At 39.2% G+C, this 18,098-nt stretch overlaps 2 protein-coding genes across 8 annotated transcripts; one reads left to right on the forward strand and one right to left on the reverse strand.

The window, feature by feature from the left end:
- The first annotated feature begins 597 nt into the window (after nt 1–597).
- LOC124210756 (zinc finger TRAF-type-containing protein 1 homolog) lies at nt 598–9,137 on the forward strand. Of its 2 annotated transcripts, none has more exons than XM_046609071.2 (6): nt 598–1,113; nt 6,751–6,989; nt 7,125–7,336; nt 7,655–7,815; nt 7,942–8,162; nt 8,476–9,137. In XM_046609071.2, exons 1-6 carry the CDS (start codon nt 868–870, stop codon nt 8,501–8,503), a joined length of 1,107 nt encoding a protein of 368 aa, XP_046465027.1. In that variant the 5' UTR covers nt 598–867; the 3' UTR covers nt 8,504–9,137. The 2 variants fall into 2 exon arrangements, with proteins under 2 accessions (XP_046465027.1, XP_046465028.1); XM_046609072.2 differs by having other exon boundaries at nt 599–1,113; nt 7,942–8,144.
- Nucleotides 8,501–16,545, reverse strand: LOC124210754 (nose resistant to fluoxetine protein 6-like). 6 transcript variants are annotated; one of them, XR_006881292.2, is made up of 13 exons: nt 16,077–16,545; nt 14,308–14,564; nt 13,936–14,156; nt 13,566–13,848; nt 13,272–13,432; nt 13,009–13,177; nt 12,739–12,935; nt 12,520–12,658; nt 12,208–12,403; nt 11,969–12,111; nt 11,704–11,837; nt 9,953–11,226; nt 8,501–9,833 (listed from the first exon to the last, which is right to left on the reverse strand). XR_006881292.2 is itself a non-coding variant. In XM_046609059.2 (12 exons), the coding sequence occupies exons 1-12, from the start codon at nt 16,405–16,407 to the stop codon at nt 11,193–11,195; spliced, it is 2,265 nt and encodes a 754-aa protein (XP_046465015.1). In that variant the 5' UTR covers nt 16,408–16,545; the 3' UTR covers nt 8,501–11,192. The 6 variants fall into 6 exon arrangements, 2 of the variants coding, with proteins under 2 accessions (XP_046465015.1, XP_046465017.1); XR_006881293.2 differs by having other exon boundaries at nt 8,501–9,492; nt 9,600–11,226; XR_006881294.2 differs by having other exon boundaries at nt 8,501–9,516; nt 9,600–11,226.
- Between the last annotated feature and the right edge of the window lie 1,553 nt (nt 16,546–18,098).

The following is an 18,098-nucleotide window of genomic DNA, read 5'->3' on the forward strand; positions in this document are numbered from 1 at the left end:
CTAAGTGTATACGATTTTGAAATTTCGAATGACAAAAGTAGATAGCAAACAGCTGATTTCGAGCGGTAACGTATATTACTTTATCCGATGTGTACCGCAGTTGTCTTTTCCGAAGTTAAAAAGAAAGACATAAACTAAAATCAAAGTGATCGTAACGGTTACATAATTCTCGTATCGCCGTCGAGTCGGTGGATTACAAAAAAAAAAAAAAACCGCATCTCCGCCTGGTCGAATGACAAAATTTTCTAACTGCATAGCGAACGATGATCGCTTAGCTACCCCGAGAAGAATTCATCTAGCCACTTATAAATAACTGCATCGAGGAACGGAGATGCGTACAGAGCAGGACGATCATAGCCGTGGCGTGGGTTTTAAAAATATCGCACGTGCCGCCTGCGAGGGTCTCGCCAGATTGGCCAACGGCTCCTGCTGCGCAGTGTCGGGAGTCGATCAGCTGACTCGCATGCAGCCCCCCCCCCCCCCCCCCCGCTCCTGGCGTTTGCCGCTCCCCCCCACCAGCCATTTGCCCCTCCTCCTCGCCCCCCTCCCCACCTCACCGCTTGGCCGACGTGCCTCTTGAGCTGGGAATTCGACGGCGTGTGTCGCGCAGTCAGTGTCACGCAGCAGCGCGTGTGAGATATCTGACAGAACACAAAGTAATAGGAGGAAGGAATTTGATAGATCGGGTGGATGACGGCAGAGTTTTGAGCCGGGAAACTATCGTCGATTGGCCCGGGGCAGGATCGGAGTGGTGTAAAATAGAAAGATATATAAAAAGAGATACAGAGATATAGAGGAGACAAAAGAGCGGCGGGTGAGGCTCCGCGGCGGCACCCAGACGGTTGTCAAAAAATCAAAACAACAAAAATGGCCGATCCGAGCAGCGAGGCCGCGTCGTCCAGCGGCGCTTCGGATCTGGCGGCCGTCGCCGCCGCAACACCGATACGCGACGAGGCCGAGAAACAACAGGTCGAGGATTTTCTCGAACCGGATAAAAAGCGTAGGAAATTTTCAAGGGGCGACGGAAAGACAGAGCAAAAGCTGGAGCATCGGCTGGGCGGCATCCTCTGCTGTGCCGTCTGTCTCGATCTGCCCCGGGCAGCCGTTTACCAGGTATGTACGTCCCTCTCGCCCTTACGCGCGCCTCCTATCCCTTCTCGCTCTCTCTCTCTCTCCCTACGTCTCTTCTTTGTCTCGACTGCTCCTTCGCTCACCGTGACGCGACAGCGATCCCGAACAGCTGTTCCGTCACGTACCTCTCCATCCATCCACCAAACGCGCATTTCACGTTTTCGATTAATATCCATGTACGGTCTCGACGGAGACTCGTTACGCGTTTCGTTTCGTACGGGCAAATCGCACGTGATTGTTCTTTAATTTTCCTCTCTCACCCCGCTGACGAATTTCTTTGTATTGATTTTTTTTTTATTCCTGAACGAAATGTCCTCATTTTCTCCGATCTTGCGATCTTTTTACAACGTCGAGTCCTGAACCTCCTCCTCGAATATGTATATGTTGTAATATGTGGATGGTTGTGATAGAAGGCGTGTAGTAGGACAAAATGGAGATCTCTTTTACTTATTTTTCTTCTTCTGCTTCTTATCCCTCTTATGCAATATCTGGATGAAACGCAGCGGTGTTTATCCTAGTATTATAAGTAAAATATAACGTACAGACGAACTGTGCAACAACTATAGTACCTGTATACTAATTTTCCTTCATCATTTGCTTTGTTATTCTTTCCTCCCTCGGCAGAACTAGTAGTGTCTATTTTTCGATATTATAAAAAGAAAATTACACGCTAACAAGGTATAGATAAACTAATAAATTGAAAAAAGAAAAAGATAAAAGGAGCAAGGATTGTCAGGCAAGTATACGCTCGATTTTATTACATAGGTATGTCGTACAATCTAAAAATTTGCAGACATCCTCGTAGTTACGATAACTTATAGTTTACAGATCGTAAACTTTAACCTGAAAGCGCACCGAAAATCGAATAAATTATCAATTGTTAAAAAAAAAAAGAGGACACGATGCTCAAAGTATCCACGGCACGTGTGTGTACTGTGTGTATGCGTGTGTGTATGTGCGTGAGTAAAATGTGAATGTGTATTCGATAATTGTTGAGCTAAATAGTATATTGTGTTCAAAAGCTGCATCGTACTCTGGTACATACTACGTATATATTATATATACAAAAACGCGCAAAAACAAGGTAGGTGAATAATTCACGTTCTCTTTCTCTTTCTCTCTCTCTCTCTCTTTCTCTACATAATCAATGAACGACTTTATACCCCGCATGGCGTTCACGTTGGCATTATTCTTGTAACAGAGGAACAAAAAATACCTCCGATAAATAGGATGAAAAAAGAAATAATGAAAAAAGAATAGATTGATAATATTCTGTTTTCTGCATTTCTTTCTTCACCACCGTTTCGACATGTATTCTTGCGTGTTAGATAATTCACCCAGAATCCACTTCTCGAAAGTGCTACACCTACGATAATATCGCCTTCCTGTCGACGGTGAACACATGGGGTTTGAAAAATCAATAACCGGCAATGGTCAAGACGGAGTTGACTCTTCACGATCGGCAACAAAGCCCGGAGACACACCTAGGTACTTATATTACGTTGCGTATCTGATCGTGAATCGGAGTTTGTCCCTCTTTCATATCCGTAAGTCTATGTAATAATGCTTTCAACGGAGGAACGTGGGTATCGAAAACAATTGAACAACGAGGCTGAAGTTGGCTGCAACGTTTAACGTAACGAAAAATTGAGGGGAAAACATGGATTTACTTTAAAATTTTACAACTACCGATGGATTGAGTCATGAGAATATATCAGTCGACCATTTCGCTTTATTCATACGGTTCATCGAACATCGTTACACAATCGTAACGTTGCGAAACATGGACGATTTTTTTACCCAATTTTTAAGCATCGTTAGAATTACGCTGCCAACTTCAGCCTCGTGACTATTCGACGAACGAAATCGTGTGCCGCGGGCCAATCTACTCTATATGTATACGTACATACGTACGTTTGTACGTACAATTATGCAACAATAGCGCAGCTTTCATATATATAAACTGCAGCCACACATATAGGTACGTTCACTGCAGCGTGAAAACCGTTACGCAACCTTGAGAGCTTACCTTAACTTCCGCGGCTTCTACGCAGTAATATTTTTATTTACATCTAATCGTTCCATCATCGCGTCTTTGGCGGTAGTCTGTCGTTTCTCTCCCTTGTATGGATAAAATCGTTAATCTCAAGTTTTTGTATTTAAATACGAATGAGTTATCGCCTTTATTTTCTTTGTTTATTTTAAATATACTCCTTCTTATCACTTATCGGTTCCCTCTGCAATCACGCACGAAGATATATGGTACAGAGAGAATTTATGATGTATTTAAATCGTTCATGTCACGCGACGCCATTTTCCGTCGATTCGATGCTTGCTTCTTTTCTCTTTCTCATAATCAGTGCTTATCATCTTTTGTTCGTTGGATTGCAATCGTTGCGCCATTCGGAGCCAGACGCGTCATTGGCAACGTTCAACATATATATATATATATATATATATATATATATATATATATATATATATATATATATATATATATATATATATATATATATATATAGTTCAAAGTATAATTTATATTGATACGAATTGAGCCGACTTCGTTTAGTGGTTCAAACTATTAACAACTGTCTCTATCTGGTTTTATTGCTTATATAAACAGTCGCGACTGGCGATATCATAATTGTTCGTACTCCAAACGAGCAGCAACCGAGATAATATGTATTCCACGTCTAGCCTGCAGAAGTTGTTAGGTCAAGATAAATAGTGCAAAGATTATCTTTGCCTGATTTGTATTTAAACACACGAGACAGAGAATTCCTGTTATCATTGCGTTCGTTGACTTCGTGATTATTTTTATTTACTGAGATCATTTTCTTTTATTTTTGTTTTTCCATCTTCTTCCTCTCTATTTCGGTCATCTCTCACTTCCGGTTTGATTAATAGATACTCATTTCGGTGATATTGACAAACGTTAATTTCTTTTTGCTTTTCCATGGCTATTTTAGGGACGATTATGGTGCAGATGCATACAGGTATGACCGTACGAACAAATACCAATGAAAAGCAAAATGCCCATTTGCTGCCTCGCTATCTTATCGCCAGTGTACAATACATTCCTGTTACGTGCAAAGAAAATGAGTACAGGAAGGAATTCGGGCGACGTAAGATAAGTCAAATAACTTGTGTACATGTAGACGAGTGTTGTCCTGTAACGATTACCCTCTTCAACAATTTTACATGCTTCGACGGGTTGGAAGGAATTCTTGTAACAGGGTCGTAGTCTCTGTGTATATTTGGTAAACAGAACTTCTTCCGTCGCGATGAAACCTGATTGTTAATGAAACGGTTAGGAAGATTAGAAAGGGATCTCAAAGGTCGAGTATTGGAGTAGTTTTTAACGAGCAGCTGGCTTAGGTCTCGTTATACCAACATTTTGTAAAAAAGAATCAGTCGTCGCAAGTTCGTTTCTTTTCTTCCCTCTTACTTTTCCAATGAACCGAGATTTTTTATGCTATTTATTTATATTTCTTTCTGCTTATTATTTCTTACTCCAATTTCTTGTACAACACGGACGTTGTGTAAAATGCTGACCTACTCGCGTTGAAAGACATTTCGTTTAGGTATATGAAAAAATAATCGATTCGCAGATTTAACGGAGCAAAGAAACCATATATACAGTAGGTTCTGGGTAGAAAATCCTGTTATATATATTGCCTAAATTCACGTTTCTATAATTAGTTTTCGAAATGGAATAAAGAAAATCCCCGTTAAAGTCGTCTCGCATAAGACAAAGAGAAATATGTACATATGTTTATACATCACCTGTGTATCGTAGGTATATAAATGTCGAATTTATTTCGGTGCCTTCTTCGTTTTATATAAATAAATAATTTACGCAAACAAAACCATACAAAAAGTGTACACATTACAATATGCATAATGTACAGAAAAAATACAGCTGGCAATACGCAGATTCGTATTTTTCACGTTTCATTGTTAAATCACGTAGTTCTGATAGACATGTTTCCATCACGTATGAATCCCCGGATAAAATAAGTGTACACATCACGAACGACTCAATTTCATTTATTCACATGCAGGGACAATTTTGTCACTTGATTTCATGAATTATATTGAGTACATACGCATAATTAGAAGTTGCAAAGGGTTTTAGAAAGACGATTTAGAAAAAAAAAGAACCGACTAATATTAATAGTGCAATATACCAACGCCACTTTAACTTTTGTAGTGTGCTGTTATGACATGTAATAAATTAATACCGCTTAATGTACCTATGATTGTTATTGTACATAAACTAGAGATGATACTAATTTAGCGCAATTTAACTTTATAGTCGACAGGCGACAATTATATGTGCCAAACTTTGAATTAATCGATGATTGATCTGCAGAAGCAAAACAATATTGATCTATCGTCAAATTTTTGTATAAAATGTAGCTCGAAAAGGTTATAGAATAAAATAAAGAGATGAGTTAACGATAGTTAATTTTTCAAATTAGTTATTTTGAATGCTACCACCTCTTATGTGTTATCCCTTTCCTATTCCCAATTAATTATGATGTACGTGTGAATTATACGTTCATAATATATACGTATACATCGATAGTTCAATAATATTCATCATACACGCATAATAGTGGTTTGCCTTTCATACTAGGATTCATCTTTAGCGAGAGGGAAATATAGAGGACAAAAGAAAAAAAAATCCTTTATTTATTATCATTTTCGTGAATATATAACAGTAAGGCCATTCCTATGTGACGTATGATCACACATTCAATATTTAATGTGCCTATCTTTTTTCCAATATATTTATACCTGTAAACAAAATTGAGAATTCGTCAATAATTAATACTCTACGTCCGATTTTGTGTTTCAGGTTATAGAACATCAAAATAATGGTAACGACGCATTAGATTGCATATTTATAAGTTATAAGAATTGTTTTTAGCATGTGCGGTGATATAAAACAGCTTCAGTGTATCACAAAACACATTATTTTACAAGTTAATTATACTTAATGCCTTGTCCCAAGTCGATAAAAAAACAATAACAAATATTCTCCCATTTTTACAACTCTCATTCTATTCTCCCGGGAAATGTGATATAATTCAAAATTCTTTCCCATTAACTGGTTTACTTGCCACATGAGTATTTATATGTGTACGTATTTATAAATATTCACGTGCACGTATGCCAAGTGACGATGATGAACGAAGAAGTGACTATAAAGTTCTGACAGCTCGTTCTTTCTTGAGTTTACATATCATTTGTAGAATACTTTGCATTTACAATTTTCATATTGCAATATTCACTTAAATACACAATCAAGTTCGATTATAGCGTATAATAAACACTTGATTTTCCGAAATAGCAGAATATTCGTAGATCACTGTCTTTCGACAAAAATCTCAATAGAAAACAACGGAAAAAGGGAATGAACATATTACGTCTAACTGATTGAGCAAAAATTTCATAGTAATTACCGTTTGAACCTCGCTGATTACCGCGGCATATTTGCTTGATGATAATATACAATATACTACATGAGTTGCGTAATCTATGCGAAGTGTATAATTCGCCATAAGGATTTCCCGAGTTTCCATACTGATTTTTCTGCAATGGTGATTGCAGTGCACCAACGGACATTTGATGTGCGCCGGATGCTTCACGCACGTCCTGGCCGACGCTAGGCTTCGCGATGAGCTCGCCACTTGTCCGAATTGTCGGATTGAAATCAGCAAAACGTCAGCATCGAGGAATCTTGCCGTTGAAAAAGCAGTGTCTGAACTTCCGGCCGAGTGTCAATACTGCGCCAAGGAATTCCCGAGGAATTCTTTGGAACGGCACGAGGAAACGATGTGCGAGGAAAGGTAACTCCTCGACGAAGTTTCAGGAAACACCATTTCACATCCCCCGCATCAAGCGGAATTAATCAGTCGAGAGAAGCCTCGTAACGATTGATCCATCGACACTCTGATTTGAAGCCCCATTTAACGCGGTTCCAGAATATCCAGCTGCAAGTACAGTCGAATCGGATGTCCATGGCGGGGTCCAAGCCACGAAGGAGCCGAGCACGAGACCCACTGCGTCCATCCGCATCGTACAGGGGCTGACGTGATGGAGGCACTTCGAGACATCGATGCCAGAACCCTCGAGGAACGTCGACTCTATGACAGCGTCTTCGATCTACTCTCCTACGAAAAGATCACATTTAACGGTTTGTCCATTTCTCTTTTTCCAGGGAACGGATTGGAAAAAGTGATGAGTGAAAAGAGATGTACGGTATGATTAGAATCATTTCGAGTTATAATACGAAGTAGGCTACTATTTACGTATTTGAATGCAGTGGATTTTTTGAAAGAACGATAATAATCGAATCGTTCCTCTTTTTCCATCCCGACTCTCAAAACACAAAAACGAAGTAACAGGAAAGAGTAGAAAATTTTTACCATCGGCATGGAAATCAATCACGTAGTTAGAGCTATTAGAAATGCAGATGACTCGTATCATCACATTGTTTTTCGTTGCTTCAAAGATCTGCAAATGAAGCCGTACCGAACCGACGAGTTTGTCCATAAATTGTTTTACGAAACATCGAGATTCACCGCGTTCAACAACCAATGGGTGGTCAAGGCCAGGATCAACAACAGTCAACGTGATCCGACACAAAGTTCAGAACGTGACATGACTTATCAGGTTTGTGTCGTCAGCCTACAGAGCAATCCATATTAATATTATCACAGACTTGGATGTGAGAATCCAAGGCTGCTGACTAAGCGCTTAGCTACGAGAAATTTTTGAACGCCTGTTTTCTGTTTCAAGTTAATACTGAAAACGAAAACAACGTATCCTTTGCCGTTACACTATCTCATCCTCAAAGGACCGTTCGGCGACATGAAAGTACAGCCGAGAATACACAGATTCGATTTTACCGAACAGGACAACGAGAGTCCGTATCTACCTTTACCTCTCCCTGACACCGCCGAGTGCAACAGACTTCTAGCTGCAAAGGCTATCAACTTTCGGTACGTTCACATTCCACGGTAATTCTTCTTCTACGTTTTTTTGCTATTTGATAGTTTTCGATTTTAAACCAGCATCGTGAGCTATCCCTTTGTGTAATATTAAAGCAAGACCGGTAATTACTGGGAACAATATGGCGGCCGTTGGTCAGCTGATCGCTCTGGCTCACTTCGAGTTTTGAAAAAAATTCCGTATTGAATGTTGCTAAGTTCACCAGGATATATTTGTTTCTTTCGATTAACACGGATGGCGGGACCAAAAAAAAAAAACGTCAAAAATAATCACATACGAACAACGACGATACTCACGTGTTTACTGTTGAATTGTTTTCAGACTGATCATGTTTTTGGCCTCGAAGTAACGCATTATTCAGAGACTTGATCTAACGCTTAGCGGAGGGCAGAACGCAAGATGTTAATATAATCCTCACTAGACGGCTGATCATTGCTGTATGTATGAATAATTGGTATTCTCATATTATTACAAGTAATGATAGTACGGATTATGAACTATTCGCTGACTGTTGATTGTGTAGAGTGTAGGCGAGAGAATTATATACAGATCTTGACGAGCTATATCATGATTATATTTATATAAATATCTATCCATTATACTCGTATGCGTATGCATATGCATTGAAATATAAATATACATATATCTAAATCTTTATCCACGGTAAGAAATGATTCTGTTAATTGCCTAACACAACTTTGCGTGAAACAGTAGTATTGATAGTTGTTTTTTCTCCTTTTTATCGTTTTTCTTTTTTATACTCATACCATTAGCTGACGCGGTTTTTCAAATTAGAAAACCAGACTTGATATCGTTGAGCCTCGGTAAACACTTTTGAAATATGTCTCATCAATCAATGTAATAAATAACTAAGAACCTATATTATATTTAGCACATTAGATATTAAGCATATAATGAATTCAGCATGTCGATATTGTGAACCCGTAGATTTAAATAAATTCACTATCAAACTATTATGAAAATACTTGACTTGCCGTCTTAATTTTTTATTCCAACAGTTTCAGGTAGTCGTAAAAATGTACACAATGTCTTGCTTCCAACCGTTCTAGATAATCCAGACGTAGTTCCTAAATTTTCACGCACTCAGGTATGTCCAGAAATGGCTTTAAACAAATTCTCAATGTCTCTCGCCGTTATATGTCGATGGTCGTAACTTTTTGACAAACATTTTGCTTCTGCCGTGTCCAGAGTGTACAGAGGTGCTATTCGTAGAAGTGATGAAAGAACTTTGAAAATAACCATGACGGAATAATTGATGGTGTATCACGAAGTGTTTTAAGATTTAGCACATCCGCATTACCATCAGAAGATAGCCAGCTGGAGGAAGAAGAAAAATAAGTGCTTCGAAAGTACAAGCACGAATCGTCACGTTCAATCCTATATAAGTACAAATTCTGAGACGATACATTTTTTTTACAATTCACCATTAGTTCCATAATTACTGTTACGGTGATAATTGCAGTCAAGTTCGGCAGATAACGATTTCATTCTGGTCAGTCAACCGAGATCAACAGGTTGAAGTTTCCTCGTGTCAGAAAGCCTGGGAGTTCAGGTGAAAGTTCTTCTTGAACCCAAAAAACTATTGCCATTCCAGTGGAGAGGTGCCACTCTAGGCAGGGGATTTTCCATCGTCGGTCGAGGTCTAGCTGAAAAAATACCTGCGGTACAATTATCAAACGAAGGTTATTAGATAAGCAAACGACGTTAGTAAAATAAAGATTTGCAAGTTGCGTTATTAACTGTCACGTACAACATCCACAGTTTTGCATTATCTTACGTGAATAATAAGTTTGGAATTATCGACGAGATAATGAAGAATCAGCATGATACGGTAAACGTTGATTGTTGAAAAAATAAGTTTTCGTAAACGGTAAACGGTTTCCTAAATTCTTGGCAGGCGTGCTGTACGATAGAACAGCGTAGGTCTGATCCATTTGAAGAAGAATTCTACGCACAATACTGCAAAAAATGTCCCACTAATCAAGTCAATAATGTAGCCAGAGTTGAGTCGGAAATAAAGTTCTATAAGGGTCCTGCGGTACGTGAATAAAAGTCGATTATTCCCTTGTTGCGTAATGTACTATTTTCTTTCAATGGATTAAAAGTGAACTGTGATAAGAATTTGATAAATTTTATTCAAATAAAAATTCCTACGTCATGTAATACACATTGTTTAATGTTCTATCGGAAAAACATTGTAAAAAAATGGCAGGCTTCTACGGTCAGGACTTTTTGTAGGTACTCTTTCCAGGTAAACCCTCCATTAATGTGGAAAATTTGGAATTCGCATCCTTACGGTGAATATGCGTGGAAATCGACATCAGTGCCTAAAAAATTGAAGAACTAAATATCCGCAGATATACCTGATTTTTGAATCCTGTTAACTCCGTTTGTTCTATAAATTCAATATTATTATTTTTTTTTTTTCAGAATGAAGCAGAAATATCCGTGTAACTTCTTCATTAGTTAGCAACGTTGGTGAGTTTGCATGTGTCAGGTTACGGGTGTATCCTTCCGGTTTTTATTCTTCTCCTGAAATTTACTCATACTACTTTTATAAATTTACGGAGAGAAACCCCGTCAGTTTGGTATTTGATAACAATTATAAATACGATCAGTGTGTAATTACACGCGCGCAAGTTAAGTACAAACCACAAATTTATTTTAGTTGATATATAACTCATCCTTCTCGGTGTTGGCTTGCTACGATCGACTTACTTGCTTATGAAATTTTATATCACATCCTCGTTCTAGGTAACCCCAAATCCTGTGGGTACGCATGTATTACAGGATATAGCACTAGAATTGTATGTCATTGTGTCATTTGTATAATATATGAATCCTATGGTAATCGAGATGAACGATTGTATATATAATAATAACATGATGCAAAATCACAAACTAGGGTATATACAAGTATTCGTACTACAACGTCGATGTTCGGACTACGAGTTTACCTATGCATATATTATACAATGTACAAGGAGACAATTCGCATAATTTCGTTCGGGTCATTTTCAGTTGATCTTTTTGATGCCGTAGGGATTTGATCTGAAAATAAAAAAATAAGATGCAATTATATGGTAGTGAGAGCGGCAACTTTCGAACTTTATACCCTAGTCACCACATAGTGAGAAAATTTGGAGTGTTACATGTCAAGTATTCTGGAATAAATTATATCAACTCCTTAGTTGACGCTATTTCTGTCAATGATTGACGGGAAATAGGTGAATAATAATCGATGCATCGTACTTCAACAGATTGGTGGAATTCACCCCAATCTGTTGAAGCAATGCGTCAAACATCGAGGTCCGGTGCGTCAATGTGACTGAAGTAAATACAGTCAAAGTGTATCGACGTAAATCATTCTAAATTTGCTCTCCGTGGACTAACAAGTAGTCTCCAGGCGCAGAGTGAAATCCATATCTGATATGATAATGCCAAGGTCATGGAAGTTTTGCATACCTGACTATCACGTACGACGCAAATTGTGTAATGTATATTTTTATTTCTTGTACAGAGACTCACCCTTCAGCGGGACATTTGCTTGGTCGTTTCGTGAGTATGAACTTTTCGATCTTTCGTATCGGCCCTTCGACAACCACCGACAGCAGCAGGGATATACCGAAAGTGTAGACCATGTCTGACACGAATTCCCAAAGCTGCAATGTGGAAAATTGAAGAACTTGCGCGTTCGCATTGCAATATGCAATGATATTAAGAAAAAGTCAACGTCTTACGCTTCCACAATTACGTGTGGATGGCAACGTAACGTGAGTTACATGAAACTTACGCAGTTGTTAATGGAAAATACGCGGGGGCTTCTAGTAGCACCGATGTCATAGATTTGCTTAATATTGTGGAGAAGATAAGCACCGTAAGCGAGTCTTGCAAGGGGCGGAACCCAACGTGGTGTCATAAAGTTGTAATGAAAGTCTGAAAATGTACGAATGAAACATTCGATGATCCTGGATATTCAAGGAAAAGGCAATTTCCATCGCGTTTCGTAATCTGCAAGATCCTCCAACCTACCCAAACCATCGCCAATTGTGATCAGAACAACGATCGAACATATTCCAAGAGCATACGCTGTTCTGTGGAAGCCAGCGTAGGCCGCCGTCTCAAGTGGGTGTAGCTCGCTATTGGGGTCGAAATACTTGGCGGCCAGAGCCTGGCTGATGATAGGGAATCCGACGGCCAGTAAAATAAAAAGAACTCGTGACCAAGCCTGAAATTCAGAATGATATATTTTTGACAGCGGGCAGTAGTATAGGCATGACACTTTATGGAGTAGAAACGACGAAGGATTCGATTTCTCGTCGTCGATTTTTTTTTTATCATTACCTTGGGGAGTCTCCACGTGGCATTTTTATGGTCGTAGACAATTGCCCCAGCCAATACGCCAACCATGTAGGAACCGATTCTCATATGTGATTTAACATAGTGACCGACGAAATATGGATCTCTCCTAGCTTCCACCATGCTGGAGAACCACGAAGAATTGCATGATGTGGTTACGATTATGATCGAATTGTTTCACCACTAAGCGTGATTTTTACTCACAAAGGCAATCCCAGGAATATTGGCTGCTGGTCCTGAACATAGGTGATGACGAAGGGAATGGCAGTGCCCAGTGCGATCAAACCACAGAGGAACGGGTAGCCCAGTCTTCTTGGAAGATGCCAATAAGCCCATAAGACAAAGAGTCCCGTGATGTAAAGGTGATAATCCACGGATAAATACCAGGATTGAAACATACACTGCGCAAAAGAGTAGTAGTAGTAGTAGAAATTGATGATGGTTAAAAACCATTTACAGCAACGCAATACTGACCATCTCATTGGGACGCACATAGTTGTTGATGTACAAGAGATTAGTCCACCAGTTTTTCACGCAATTATCTCTTTCAAAACCCACCCTGGATTCCCAGTATGGACCGGATCCCATCATCGGCATCAGGGTAGCATTGAATAAGACGACCAGCATGTAGAGTGGTGTCAACCTGCCGTAATATCATGCAAATTTTTATCTCTGCATCTTTCCTCATCACCATGTATTTAATGAATATGAGAACCAGGCGCGTTCGCTGAACCTACCGTAGAAATCTGCTCAGTATAAGCGCGGTAAAATCCAACCGCTTACGCCGATCAAGTTCATGGAGCACACCGTAGGCCAAAAGAAGACCTCCGATACCAAAGAATCCGTCAACGATGATCGGTCCGTTGAATACTATCATGGAAAAGGGTACGGTGTAGGCCTGATATGGTGAAACGAAAATACCAGATAATTGCATAATTGAGGTGCTTATACGATAGTGAGTTACTTGATTTGGTAACGAGTAAGTAATGTATGATAAACTATTGCTGCTGCAGTAAGAAACATGCACCGACCTTTTCGAGGTACGTTGATTCCACGAGCGGGTAGCCATAGTACTGCATCAATCTGTGAACCAATATTGCGAATGCCGTTAAGAAAAAACGGATCAAATGAATGCAATCGAGACCAGGGTGAATATTTCCAGTGTCAAAAATCGAGCGCAAGTTACGCCGTGCGGAGAAGCATAGGAAAAGGTCTCTGGGTTCGTTGCCCTTGATCGCTTTCTCCGGAGAATAGACGCTGCTGTCGTACCATGAACTCGCTACCACAAGGACAAACAATGCCACAACGATGAAACTGGATGGAAAATTGTTCGTTACGTTATTGTAAGTTGGCTCAACCCACCGTATGCCATGGCCATAAAATAATTTTTACTTCACTTACAGAAAAACCTTTAACCCTACGGTAAAATCCTCAGGGACGTCACTACGTGCCTGGCAAAGCGAAGGCTTTACTGTAACGTCCAGGTCTATCTGTCGGGCGTTCGCCAACTCCTTCAAGGGCTCCGTCAACGCCGTCGTAACATCTTGAGAACTGCAGCTAGCCGGAACGCAAAGCGACAGGTACACAGAGTGTCGTTTGACACGGCGAAAGTCTCCCCTGTACTGCAGCAACCGAATACAATTCGAATAGAGTCATAATTGTACGTATCGAAGATTGAATGGACTCCATTATATGTATGCGCTTTGATTCAATAATTCACTGTGACCGAACTGGTGTTGGAAGTGAATCCTTTTCGTAATGAAAGTCGCTCACCTCAATCGCGTTCCAGACGGATAGGTTTGGATCGAAGTCAAGGTTGAAGGATTGCGGGCGTTTCGGTACCACATCTTTCCGCTGGTAACGCAAGCGAACTAAACAGTAGCGACCCTCGACTTCGTCAGGCTCTTCAATGTCAGAGAATTCATCCGGTGGAAGTACAGCGCGTAAGTTGTAGCATTGGTCAAAGCTTCCCAAATGTTTGGTTTGACCGTGGAGCACGCCGTTTGGATACTTCGTTGAGGCGTCGAACACTGAAATTGTATTCTTCAATTTGATTATGCGGGGAATCCAGTTTTTTTTTTATGTTTCCATTCGTATCTTTCACAGTCATAAATAATATCGCATGTTCGCAGCAAAAAAATTCTATCCTCCAAGTCCGACCGTCAAGATTTGAAATGTGATTCTGCTCAGCTAATTACCTCCATATCATGTTAGGCACATGTTGATTACATTATTGCTTGAGGAGCTAATGAATAGTAATGAGATCCTTGAACATCCTACTATATTGGATAATATCGATTTATAGTGAACCTTGTTTTTTTCAATTCCATTTATAAACAATTTGCACACATTTATGTGTGCTTAAGCATAGACATAATTATTGCGGGCATGCAATGTACGCACATCTAATTTCATTGATGTCAAACAGTGTAAAAAAATCGTTCCAGTGATTAAGTAAAGACAGTAAAATCAATAATGAAACCTCCCACTTGTTGCCCGTATACATTATAGAAGGTATACCTGTATCGCCATACAGCGAGATTGTGATGATTCACGTACTCATGTAATTATCCCTTGCGCGTATGGTATTTCCGAGATTGAAACCAAAAACAGTTTATACGACATATTTGCACCGCATTGAAAAAAATTTCCATACAAATGCAAAGGTCACATACATATTTTTCGCCATTTATATCATGTTAAACTTTTAGGCTGAAAGTAAGAAGATATTCAAGGATAAAATTAAAACAAGGATATAAGAGGAAATACAGCTGACTCGTGGTTGCGCCATGACTTTAACACCCGACTTTTAGTTTTTCTGCAGTTTCACAGGCGAGGCGTACGTAATACACATATATGAAACTTTACAATCGTCACCTGAAGACAATATAAGATCATAAATTAAATTCGAATTCCCGGGACCCCTGAAGTTTCGATAACGTTCTTACTCAAGCAAGGATAACAAAAGGTATTGACGAATTGTTACAATCTCTTCTAGTTTTCACCAATCAGTATGTTCAAATCTTGATTACCAATAATATCTTCCACAATTGCTAATTGCTTTTGAAATAACTCTTAGTTTGAGTGAAGGGCGATTTATTACTCCAAAGAATTGATCTGTCAAATCGGAATGATTTTAAATGCTTGTTAATTTCTGATACATCGTAGTGTTGGGAGACCGAGGCGAATGAAAGGAACCTTTATTGACTTAATTTACAAAATACATTAGTGCAACAACTTGTACCGACAGTGAGTGCAGACAATACGAAGCGTTTCTTATCGCAGCTTCGTACGTAAAAACAACGGTGAAAATATGGGAAGCGAAACTGCTGTTCCATCATCCGTTTAGTGTTCTTAGCAAGTTTCAGTGCGTCACATCAGAAACCCAGAAATGCGCGCTGATAACCTTGTAGGTCCTCGACGCGCATCAAACGCAATGCCCTTAATTTATCAGGGCTTCTACTTTTTGAAAAGTGGGAAAATCGATTGTGGTCATTGCCCGCATCGTCGGTGAAAATTAAAAATTAACGAAATAAGCTCACTCTGGACGGCCCACAGCGTGGAATTGGCAAGACCCTTGAGGTACCGTTGCACCTGCTCCCTGCAAGGACCCTTCGGAATCGTGTTTGAATTAGCGAATACCAACGGCAGAACGGGGAAGTCGGTCCACCATGAAGAACCTCGTGAGACCGGTACTGCTCTTCGGGAATAAATGGGGTTCTCGGTCCGCGATGTCCGATGTGTTCCGAGAGTGTTTGATGAACGTAATTGACTCTCCGAGTAACTGGCGTAGCAAAACTTATTATTATCGGCGAAAACTTGACAGTTCGTTAAACCGAACGATACGCAGAGCATAAAAACTGTCCCAATCATAGCGCAGATGAAATTTATCGCTAAAGTAAAAACTTTGAAAACAAGGGCAAAAAAGAACTTCAGTGCAGTAAAGTTGAAAAGTTGAAATCCGTTCGCGGGCTACGAACTTGGAGTGAATTTACACGCGTTCTCGACAAAAGCATACGGTGCACAAAGCTGGGTGTATTGAGGATTTGACTTTTATATTGGAAAACGATGAGAGGTGGTGGAGCCCCTGGTCGAGGTAGGTACAGCAAGTTTGCAAATCATTATGGACACGTGCAATCGTATGGTTGCTTAATAAATACACAGACACACTGCACGCGGCACTGTGCACTACATGTGACAAAAAAGTTGTTTTACGAGGTTAGCTCAACCTTTGACGTTGATTGGTAACATATTGGTCGCACTGTTCATTGCTGGCTCTGTACTTCACGCAGAAGATGATTAGGGGCCGAATGCGTATTAGGTAACGCATTTTGTGCAAACTTTCGCATCCCATCCCTAGTGATAAAATTTTGTTTTTCCCACTACTGCTTTTTAACGTTAGCTAATGCTCTTTGAAAAACTTGTTCGAAATTCGATTCATTACCTGGGAATGGCAGAAATTCCATTTATAGTCACATCCTGATCAATTTATTCCTACTTTATTAAATATTAATCATTATTAATTATTGATACACATTAACAAGTTCAATAAAATGTGAATGCATTATTCATTCAGTATCAAATTATATATATCGTTATTATATATTATCGTTTTTATTAAATGCATGTAATAAACATTATATTTGCCAAGATATTATTAACCAGCAATTCATGCATTATTAACACCTCTTTTTAAAGAAAATTTTTTCTCATTCTCAAGCCGGCAGCGTGTTGACTTTGATCACGCACTTTGAATCTCCTATGTTAGCTAACGCTTGCCTGGAATGCCTAATACTATAGGGTAACATTTGATAACGTTTCTCTGAATGGCCTACCCCTGTTTTAGCGTTAGCTAATACTTGAATGTCCCCATGACCAGCGCACCATAAATCCCGTCACAAAAATTCATTACACAATTTGAAGTTCACACCGTAATGTTCTTCATGCCAATGGATTGTGGTTTCCGTACCACTCATTTCATTTTTCACGTCGACTACGATCATTTTTTTAATTTTTTTTGTAATTTCACAAACAATTTCAATAGTTTTTTTAAAAGAAACTAGCAAGACTTCCCAATTTTCCTTCAGGTGAATTGCCATATGTTGTTTCCAAAACTAATCATTCCTCAAAAACCTATGATGAAAATGACGATTTTAAGATAAATGCTTAATTTATTTGATAGTAAAACAAAGAGAAGATTCAATTTCACATTGACGCATCAGAAACAGAATAATAAGTATACACGTATTCGTATATCCATAAATATCGAATATATCAATCAATATTTGAGCATTTGACGTGTAACAGAAGAATGTCAAGTTTAATTCAAACAAAATTCTAAGTGTGCTTGATGGAACGTAAAAATTAGTTTGTTTATTCAAATTTACATACCTATGCTTCTTTGCAATAACTCATCTTTTATCGACTACTCTTGCCAATCAAAATATGGCACATTTACTATTTTGACAGCTGCACAAAGCTGCGCGAGATAAATAATGAGATGATGAACGGTGCATTCTATGCCAAATTATCCAGCTTTTGATCATGGTTATTTTAAATTTACC

Source organism: Neodiprion pinetum, chromosome 1, assembly GCF_021155775.2.
Source record: "Neodiprion pinetum isolate iyNeoPine1 chromosome 1, iyNeoPine1.2, whole genome shotgun sequence".
NCBI classification, from domain to species: domain Eukaryota; kingdom Metazoa; phylum Arthropoda; class Insecta; order Hymenoptera; family Diprionidae; genus Neodiprion; species Neodiprion pinetum.

Coding starts and splice junctions, on each gene's coding strand:
- LOC124210756 (XM_046609071.2), top strand. CDS start 868: ATGGCCGATCCGAGCAGCGAGGCCGCGTCGTCCAGCGGCGCTTCGGAT. Junction 7,337..7,654: donor CGAAAAGATCACATTTAACG/GTTTGTCCATTT, acceptor GTTGCTTCAAAG/ATCTGCAAATGAAGCCGTAC. Junction 8,163..8,475: donor CGGTACGTTCACATTCCACG/GTAATTCTTCTT, acceptor AATTGTTTTCAG/ACTGATCATGTTTTTGGCCT.
- LOC124210754 (XM_046609059.2), bottom strand. CDS start 16,407: ATGATTGGGACAGTTTTTATGCTCTGCGTATCGTTCGGTTTAACGAAC. Junction 14,157..14,307: donor CCGTCTGGAACGCGATTGAG/GTGAGCGACTTT, acceptor CGGTTGCTGCAG/TACAGGGGAGACTTTCGCCG. Junction 12,112..12,207: donor CACAATTGGCGATGGTTTGG/GTAGGTTGGAGG, acceptor GTACATTTTCAG/ACTTTCATTACAACTTTATG.